This window comes from Sinocyclocheilus anshuiensis, unplaced genomic scaffold, assembly GCF_001515605.1.
Source record: "Sinocyclocheilus anshuiensis isolate Anshui unplaced genomic scaffold, SAMN03320099.WGS_v1.1 scaffold355, whole genome shotgun sequence".
NCBI lineage: Eukaryota > Metazoa > Chordata > Actinopteri > Cypriniformes > Cyprinidae > Sinocyclocheilus > Sinocyclocheilus anshuiensis.
The window spans coordinates 1293444-1303408 of record NW_015549571.1 but is presented as its reverse complement, the minus strand read 5'-3'; the positions used below and the strand labels follow the sequence as shown (position 1 = coordinate 1303408).

The 9965-nt window shown below is 37.8% G+C and overlaps 1 protein-coding gene across 4 annotated transcripts in view; it reads right to left on the bottom strand.

Annotated features, from left to right (window-relative positions):
• Window positions 1–279: 279 nt before the first annotated feature.
• LOC107657395 (neurabin-1-like) overlaps window positions 280–9965 on the bottom strand; it is a 52678-nt gene continuing 42992 nt past the window's right edge. Inside the window, exons 10-20 of one of the 4 annotated variants that reach the window (XM_016445445.1) lie at window positions 9842–9938; window positions 9661–9739; window positions 8695–8846; window positions 8341–8602; window positions 8199–8250; window positions 7982–8053; window positions 6601–6799; window positions 5232–5276; window positions 2594–2710; window positions 2063–2251; window positions 280–1839 (exon numbers count right to left, since the gene is read on the bottom strand). In XM_016445445.1, the coding sequence (XP_016300931.1) occupies window positions 1681–1839; window positions 2063–2251; window positions 2594–2710; window positions 5232–5276; window positions 6601–6799; window positions 7982–8053; window positions 8199–8250; window positions 8341–8602; window positions 8695–8846; window positions 9661–9739; window positions 9842–9938 (1423 nt within the window). In that variant the 3' untranslated portion in view covers window positions 280–1680. Of the gene's footprint in view, window positions 1840–2062; window positions 2252–2322; window positions 2415–2593; window positions 2711–5231; window positions 5277–6600; window positions 6800–7981; window positions 8054–8198; window positions 8251–8340; window positions 8603–8694; window positions 8847–9660; window positions 9740–9841; window positions 9939–9965 lie in introns of those variants that run through there. The other 3 variants (XR_001630680.1, XM_016445446.1, XM_016445447.1) reach the window with 3 other exon arrangements.

Here is a 9965-nt window from a genome sequence, read left to right as displayed (position 1 = left end):
TGGCAGTTCCATAATCACAGGTTTGAACTGAGCAAATGATTCGCAAAGGATTCGAATCTTAACGAAGCAGAGCTTCGAAAGTGTTTGAGCTGAATCTAGGTAATTGATTCAATTTGATTTAATAGGTAATTTAGCAGTGACTGAACAGGCTTTATCCATGTTTACTTTTTGAACATGGTTCTAGTGCGAAGGGAGCTGGATTTTGGACTCCACAGACACACACACACACACACACACACAGACAGTCTTTTCTTTTACAAGAGGTGAAAGCATTTATTTTGCAGCTTATGCACTTTGTACCAGATAGAAAGCTTGATTTTTGTCTGTTCAAAATCATCTATTTTACAAGGTAGAAGAATATAACGACAGGACACAGAATCACGATGACATGAGCACTCTCCTTACAATCATGATTATCCAGTACTTAAATTCATTACAGCCTCTGTTAGTCAAATACAATTTGGGCCATGGCCACTACTAAAACTATGCTACACTGTGTAACAGTTATGTATTTTTGACCCATATCAATAATATAAAAGCAGTAACCATCCAAATAAAAACAACAAACGAGATGTTCAAACACCTTTCACTTTGAGTTTAACTCTCTGCTTTTCAGAATGAGCAAAATGGTTTTAACCAGCAAGCTATTCTACTTAGTAGAAAATGTGTACAAAAGTTAATGTCTCTTCCTTAAAGCTATGCTAAAAGTAGTGTATAAAATATTTCATTTGTACATTTATAAACCACGTTCCCCTTTTGTTTCAGTAAAAATATAGTGCTCAATATTACTCGACTGTACAAGGATCCAGCAAAATGACCCGTTTAGCACCACAGGCCAGAAGTACTCCTAAAATACAATACGAAATCTTTTTTGAAAGCACTATTCGTGCCACAATATTAGTGGCAAAGTTGTGAAAATAGGCATCTGAATATTTATATATCCCTTAGCAAGTTTTCTTTTTTTTATAGCTCCTACAGTGGTATCATAAAATACAATTAAAACTAATAAAAGTTTGGGTCTGCTATGAATTGGACTGCCATATTCATTTTCTCACAAGCTAGTCTAATATCTCACTTACTCAGAACACTGAAAAAATGATTTTCTTAATCAGCATTTTGTCTTGTTTTCCAGGGAAATTATCTAAATGTTCTTAGGATACATTAATACAGATGTATTTTCTTTCAGAGGATTATTTTAAATTAAATGCAATTTCTTCTGGAAATGTAAGCTTTTAGCAAAAACAACAACAAAAATATACATTTAACCAAATGTTGTATATTCTCTAAAAATCTGTCTTTTCTTGCGCAAATACATTAATCTTGTTTTATCGATGCTGAGATATTTTACTGAAAAAAAGACAAAATACTGATCTTTTTACAGTGAAGGAAACATGCCTAAAGATGGGTCTGTAAACACTTTTCTTAGTAAAATTCACAACCTGTAGATGAACAGTGTATTTCTGCTCATATGTGTGCTGCACAGACTGAAGTGAAAAGAGTACAATATGATCTTCATTAGTGTTTCAGCTCGGCCGTCTGACTGTTATTAATGAGTTACTGACCGTATTCACTCATAGCGACTCCTCTAGAATGGCTCATATGTGTTGTAAACAGTCTGCCAATGGAGTGCGTCAAGAACGAAGACGAATAAAAGAGGAAAAGCTGATGCTCTGAACATCATCAGCACACCGAGTCAGTGCTGGCAGGCAGCCGTCCGCTGCGTCTGGCCTCTTTCTCACGCTTTTCCCGCTGTTTCTCCATCTTCTCTTGTGCTTTCTTCATCTCCTTCAGTTTCTTCTTGATGGTGGCTCGCTCATTCTGACTGGAAACACCCAGAGCCTGTGGAGAGCATTGCAAACCATCCTTAAACACGAGTGTGTCAGCAGATGACAAAATACAATTAAGCGACATCTTGCAGTGGTCTTAATGCACTTTTAAAATGTAGAATATTGTAGAGTATTAAAATGAGCCAAAATAAAAAGATATTTCTAACACATGCATTTAAGGCTACACTAATGCCAGTTTATGTCAGATTTGAAACTTCCAAATATATCCAGCTCACCTTCAGTCTGTCACTGTCCAGGTTGAGGAGCTGCTGTCCATCGATGGCCTGTGTGCTGAACTCGGGCGTGTACTGATCCATGTTCATACCCATCAGCCAATGACACACCTGCTGGGACGTCCATTCAGAGACGGGACGGTTCTGCCAGTGATACTCCTTCCCTCCAGAACAAGGCTCCTCATCCAGCATCTAATACACACACATATCAGCCAGGTGATCTCATGCTCCTAGAGACAGCCATCATTTGATTTAATGCTTACTGTAGAATATATGAATGAATGTGGGATGATTTCTGTGCTCAGAAGATGGAGTGAATGTTATCTCACGCAACACGAAGCATGCATCTGATCCTCTTGGTCATGCAAAACAAACACTACTGTGATCAGCCGCATGAAAACAAACAATCAGCACACGCATGCATGCGTCACACTAAATCACAGGAACGACACGAGCGAAGAGGCACGAGACAATACTTGAGGAAACGCATGCAAAGGAACGGCGGTGAGAGCGTCATGTCTGATCTGCACTCACCTCGCTGGAGGAGAAGGTTAATGTATGAGAGCGGCCTGACAGGTTGGGCTCCACCACCAGCCCAGAAAAATCGGAAGCAGGACTGCTGGGGTTCGAATCATCTAGCACTGACAAGCTCTGGAACGGCCACAGAGAGCAGGATTTGTTATCCAAACACAAGGATGACACAAACCAAAAGAATGAGCTTCAGAGAAAAGAACTTGTCAGTGAGTGTAACATCATCAACAGTCCTACAAAATGACTAGAAATACCGATACACTGACCAGACTGATTAATCAACAAACATTTGGGTAAAATCTACTGCAAGTAGACATTATCCTAATAGAAATATTCATTATTTAAAAGTACTGACACTGGATATTGAGACAGATTTCATGAATCAGTTTGATTCGGATTCACAAGCTCTTGATTCGATCCGATTTTGATCTCGATTTGATTCATTTGGTTGTAAACTGCATCAGCTACAGTACATGCACATTTGAAAGAATAGTTCATCCAAAAATCAAAATGGTCATTTACTCACCCTCATGTCGTTCCAAACATGTGTGAGTTTCATTCTCATGTTGAACACAACAGAAGATATTTTGAAGAAGCAAACAGTTGTCGGTCCCCACTGACTTCCATAGTAGGGAAAGAAATACTATGGAAGTCAATAGGGACCCATCAACTGTTTGATTACCAGCATTCTTCAAAATATATGTGACCCTGGACCACAAAACCAGTCATAAGGGTCAATTTTACATAATACATAATCTGAAGGCTGTATAAATAAGCTTTGCATTGATGTATGGTTTGTTAGGATCGGACAATATTTGGCCGAGATACAACTATTTGAAAATCTGGAATTTGAGGGTGCAAAAAAATCTAAATATTGAGAAAATGACCTTTAAAGTTGTCCAAATGAAGTTCTTAGCAATGCATATTACTAATCAAAAATTAAGTTTTGATATATTTACAGTAGGAAATTTACAAAATATCTTCATGGAACATGATCTTTACTTAATATCCTAATGATATTTGGCATAAAAGAAAAATCAATCATTTTGACCCATACAATGTTTTTTTTGGCTATTGCTACAAATATACCCCAGCAACTTAAGACTGCTTTTGTGCTCCAGGGTCACATTCTTTTATGTTCAACATAAGAAAGAAACTCATACAGGTTTGAAACAACACGAGGGTGAGTAAATGATGACAAAAATATCATTTTTGGGTGAACTATTCCTTTAAGGAATACAATATCTCAACCAAAAAAGTTCTAAAGTTCTAAAAGCTCTTAAGTTTACAAGAAAACGTGTCAGTTGCTACATTATTATAATATTAAAGGTTAAAATTAACAAGTCCAAACTATAAAATTCAACTGCTATTTATTTTTAGACATGACATAATCAACACTCAAATAAAATAGAGTTGCTGGTTCATCAAAATGAAGATCAATTAAAATAGTGTAATCAAAATTGTCAAGCCAGCCCTATTAATATTGCATTATATTGGGTATTTATAACTCATATCGGTTGACCACCACCTACCTACAACTACTTTTTAGCAACAACTACAACATACTGTAACAGCACAAAGACAGAGCAACATACTAAACCCAACCCAATCTCACATGAAAACGCAACTATTTTATGAGGTGGAGATTTCATATGAATTTGTACGATGTATGATTTTTATTAGGGGTGTAACGGTACACGTATATAACATTTTCGGTACATGTCTTTCGGTTCGGCATGAACGTGTACTGAACAAATCTTTAAATTCAAGAAATTCAAACAATAAATGCCACTATGACGCTCTTTAATGTGGCGCGACAGATCGCCATATAAACGCAGCGTTGATGAGCGTAATCAGCCCTTCCTCTTAAAACTACTAGATTTAATGCGAAATAAACATGAATGAACATCTCATGCCTCAAGTAATCTCTCAATCAGTGTTTCAACCATGGAAAAACGTCAATAAAACAGCTTGTAAACAATAACGTAGCATAACATTTACCTCAGACATAAAGAGCATTTCACAAAATATTAGACTATATACTTTATATTTTGCTTTACCTGTTAGTGATGTCTTAATTATTTAATGTAAGTTTAATAAATAAATCTGTTATGAAGCCACTATGTAAATGATTATAGGCCTATTTCAACAACACATAGAAATTGTATAATTTTGGTACGAGGTACGTACTGAACCATCATGTTTGTGTACCGTTACACCCCTAATTTTTACAAAAAAAAAAAGTAAGCATGAAGGTCCACCCATAAACACAACCATCACTCGGGTTCAAGTAGATCGTACAAAAACATACGAATGAGATAACAGTTATGTCAAATAGTTATGAATTTCCATGAGACTGAGTTGACTAAACCAGATAAGCAGTGTAATGCATCTACATGCTGATTTGACAATAAAAGCCTGTATTTGAAGGCTGAAAAAGAAAAAGAGTGAGTGTACAAATCAAATCTGATTAAATCGGAAGCAGCATCATGCATCTAGTGCATTGCATTCAACACACACACACTACTGTGCTTCTATATTAAAGCTCGACACACGAGGTTTGATATTTAGCAATAATTTCACTACATTTCTAAATCAAATCTGACATCTATGAGCGCTTATAAGACAAAACATACTGTACCAAATCTAAGGAGCGACTGAACAGAGACGACCAGGAGAGGTTTGTCTGTTCGGGAAAAGGGGTAAATAATATGACGTCACTGTCCCAAACACGCTTCAGCTGGAGCTGATGAAACAGAGAGGGCTCAAAGAGCTGCTGAATTCATTTTCTGACACCTGGACCGAGTCTGTTTGGCGCAAGTTGGATGAAAGATCACAGCCATATGGCTGCAGGCTTCCTCCTTAGCAACTCACAATTACAAACAAACTAAAGCAAGTCCAGCTGGATGCCAGATATTTGTTGTTTATTATTTAGTTTTGTCGTGTGTTTGGCAGAAAGTTGGTTTGTTCTCCCATTGACTCATTTTTAACTAGAAATAATCAGCACTAGATAAGAAGTCCATACATGCACTGTTCAAAACTTTGGGATCAGTGAGATTTTTTTTTTAGAAGAAATTAATACTTTTATTTATGGATGCATTAAATTGATCAAAAGTGACAGTAAATACTTTTACATTATTACCCAAAAATGTATATTTCAAATAAATGCAGCATATTAGAATGATTTTTGAAGGATCACGTGACACTGAAATTCAGTGAATTCAGTGAAATTCAGATCAAATGAGCGCCAGCCTTGGTAAACTTAAGAGACTTATTTAAAAAAAAAACATTAAAAAATATTACCGACCCCAAACTACTTTTGTACATTACTTTTATTTTTTAATGAATACAATATAATGGGGTGTCCCTTGACAATAGATATTGTGAAGTCTCGCTGGTGTCCTGGCCTCTGTTCTAGTTATGGCTCACAGCACCACATTGGTCAATTAATGTTCCCTGACACAATCAGAGCATTTGCCTCATGAATTATGGGAATGGTGTGGAAACCAATCACAACTCCCTCTCTATTTTCTTCTTGTTGCTACAGATGGCCTTTAATGTGTGTGATAGTTTTTTTTTTTTTTTTTTTTTAGAGCCCATGCTTTTATTGTGAGAGGCACTGAACTATTATCTAACATTCATTTAGAATGAATATCTAAAATCTTAATTTGATCACTTTTGTCTGATTTTTGTGCTTTTTGCTAGAAAAAAACTAAAGACAGGGAGAAAATCAACTCATTTAATCACTTTTTTGCACCGTATGTGTGGAAAGTGCCAAATATTTAGATTATTTAGCCCTAGAACTGCAGTATAAATGACAAGATAATAATGTCAGAATTCACATTCCACATCTTAAGATAAGTGTTTTATAAATAAGGTTGTTCTCATACAAAAAAGTCAATTCGTCGTCATTATGTTTTGACGATCTATAATAGATCTGGACTAGTTTTAATCAACGCAAGAGAATCAATCCTGGAGCAGAAGTGCTCTGAGAGAGAAGTAGTTGTCACCTTGTTTTTGGAGCTGTGGCTGTGTTCGCTGGCGTCTGCAGTGGTGTGTGGGAGACTGCTGGATGAGGATGACGGCTCTCTGTCTCGCTCTTTGTCTTTCTCTCCGAACCAGGAGAAGGGCATGCAGGTGGGGATGGAGGTCACGGACTCTGAAGGGGAGACTCGGACCCCTGACTCCTCCAGTAACTCCGCTGAACCCCTACAACACAACACACTGAGACATGAGGAGAGGAAATACAAGCTCTGTGTGCTAGAAGCATTTTACCAGCCTATAGATACTTAATCCAATGGCACCTTTTTATTTGTTTAGCTGGGCCTTTTGATGCATGTGACTTTAACTAATCTATGACACAGCTTGCCTTCAACTTTTGCTTGCAAAAAACAAGTAAATGGGACATTCCTAACAGAGAACCAGATTGTAAAAAAAGAGCTTTCATATTGACAACTAACGTCAAATGAACAAAAATGCCCCACAAATTCAATATAAAGCCCCTGCACAATTAAACAATAGATTGCGGCTGTTGCAATTTATTTCAAAAAAAGAAATGTGAAAATGAATGAAAAGTGTCTATTCGCAGAATTATATTTTGATCCGCGCACACTGCAACAAGATAGCTTTTTACGCATTGTTTTCTTTGCAGCGTTGAGACTTGTAACCAATCACACGCATTTCCGTTGAGCTTAGGAATGCAATGGCCAATCAGAGACACTTAGATTAGTCAGCGCTGAGTTATTGTTACGACATAGATGCAAATGTAAATAAAACATTCATTTGGTAACTTCAGTGATTATAACAAAAGTGTTTGCCAGAATATATGAGCCGTTTCCCCAAAATGCAGACACAAAACACAAAAAAGTTTTTGTATGTATTCTATTAATCAACATTAATAATTATTACAATATCAAGAGCAACAATCGACAATAGCAATATTAGCAGCCCTATTAGCTCCTGTTTTTAAACGTATAATTTAGATACAATGTTAAACAGTCAATTGTTATTGGCAACAGTTTAAAGTATTTTGATTGATTGCAGTAATTGGTTAAATTGAAGTATATGACATTCGAGATAACACGGATACAATTATTAACGTGGTGATAAAAATTGGCCTCACAAATGTAAAAAATGCCCCAGGAAATCAATTCCAGGGGGCAAAAAGTTCATTTCTGACCCTGCCAGAAGTATAGTAATACCAGTCTTTTTTTTTTTCCGCCTTGAGGAAACAAGCTGATGAATCATACAGAATGAAGTTTTCCGAAAATCTAAAAATGCAGGACGTTTTCTGTAAGGGGTAGGTTTAGAGTAAGGGGATAGAAAACACAGTTTGGACAGTATAAAAACCATTATGTCTATAAAACACGGAAACCAAATGTGTGTGTCTACCTGCTGTCCAGTGACGCCCTCGTAGCTTCTTTGCTTAGTTTTTTCCCCTTTCCTCCTGATTTCCTTAAACCACTATCAGAAACAGTCAGAAAAACACATTACATACAACAACACAATCCTTAATGAACTTACAATAAGAACAAAACAAAAGTTCACTGTAAACCATGTAGTTATATTGTAAAATGCTATGGAGAAAGGTGTGGAATTCTGCTCTTACCCAAAGTCTGGGAATCTTCTTTTAGTTTTTCCAGCTGCATCATTAGACTCATCTGAAATAAATAAAAGAATTGTATTCAAATACAAACACAGACAAACATCTGATTTCCAGGCTAACATGGATTGATTATCCAGCTTGTTACCTTTGACCTCTTTGCCCTTGCCTTTGGACTCTCTCTTCTTTACATTCCGCAGGAAGCTGGAGGGGGAGGAGTCTTTAGGAGAGGAGAGGGCGGGGCCTTGAGGATCCCTCTGCACTGATTGGCTGCTGCTTGTAATAGAACCTTCATCCTTCTGGTGGTTAGCAGGGGAAGATATGGCGACCGGCAGGGACAAACTCTCCTGGATTGATCTCCTACGAGGCGGTGGAGACTCGGGACTCGCAGACTGACTCTCATCATCACCCTGAGGTCAAAAACAATGTTATTGTTCAAAACTGATGCATTGGATTTTTTACAGCAGTCAATTGCTCATGAATTTCTTGAGCTCTGTGTGACCTGTGGGCTTCTCGCTAGCGAGCTGAGCGTCTCTTTGAGTTTACTGCGGGACGGTGGCTGCCGTTTGGATCTCTGGGCCAGCTGGGCCTTTGCACGATGGGCGCTGGTGTCCAAACGCTCCGTCTCAGGGACCACCTCGCTCCAGTCTGCTCCTGGAGAACAATGCATGCTTAACTGACTGAGAGATCCTTTAAAAGCTCTCCAACTGTATGCATTACTGCTCATCTTCAAGTTGGTCAAGTGAATTCGCTGTAGTCACAGCTTCTTCTGACCTCTTTGTGAACAGTGTTTATTATGTGTTTATTTATGATGTATCTCTATGCAACTGACAATGGATAATGGACCATCTGGAGGACTTAACTACCTGTTTTCTCTCAGGCCTACTCAAAAATTGTCTATGTTAGCTTACTTCAGACCAAGTTTCTTTGGTTAATTTTGTTTGCCAACAAGAGTGGCACTTGGTATAGTTTCCTGTGCTGGGTTTAGTTTCTGCATCTGAAGAAACAGCATCAGTAAACACTGTTGCATAATAATACTGTTGTAGAAGAACAATATTATTGATTAATGTGGTAAGATATGTACAAGCAGTTATTAAAATAGGATGCATGCTCATGGAGAAGGGATGCTTTCTCTCAAGGATGCTTTTTCTCACAGATATGATGTAATGAAAAAAAAACATTGTCAGTATATGCCAATAAAAACACCAGCCTAGTGTTTTAAAACATGACTACACTTGAATAATAACCAATTGAGAAATGCTGCAAGCCAACTGCATGCTTATTTAGCATAATTATGCATATATTTCATGTTGCTGTTCCTCTCTGCAGCAGTTTTTATGTTTCTATGACTGAGCCCAACTGGTTTTCGCATCTTATAACTTCAGTCTGGGCTCAGCATGATATCACAATCCATTAATCCTGCTTGGATTTAGACAGCCATTAAGAAGCATTGAGATATTTAACTCACCCAGCAGAATTGAATCTGCAGACTTACTGCCCGACAGTGGAGACTCATGACGACCGCTGCCAGACTCAAGCTCTGCCAGCTACACACAGAGACAGATTGACAGGTAGGAATCAGAGAAAGCATGAAAGCTTTATGTGCGAGTTCATTTCTGCTGCCGCTGATAAGTGAAGTGTGTTCTCACCCTGCGCTGCAGATCGTTTATCTGAGTTTTATACTTGGCCTCTCTCTCCTCCAGAGTTCTCCGTAAGTCCTCCTCCCTCTGCTCATACACCGCCTCTCTGCAACGCAACACACACACACACACA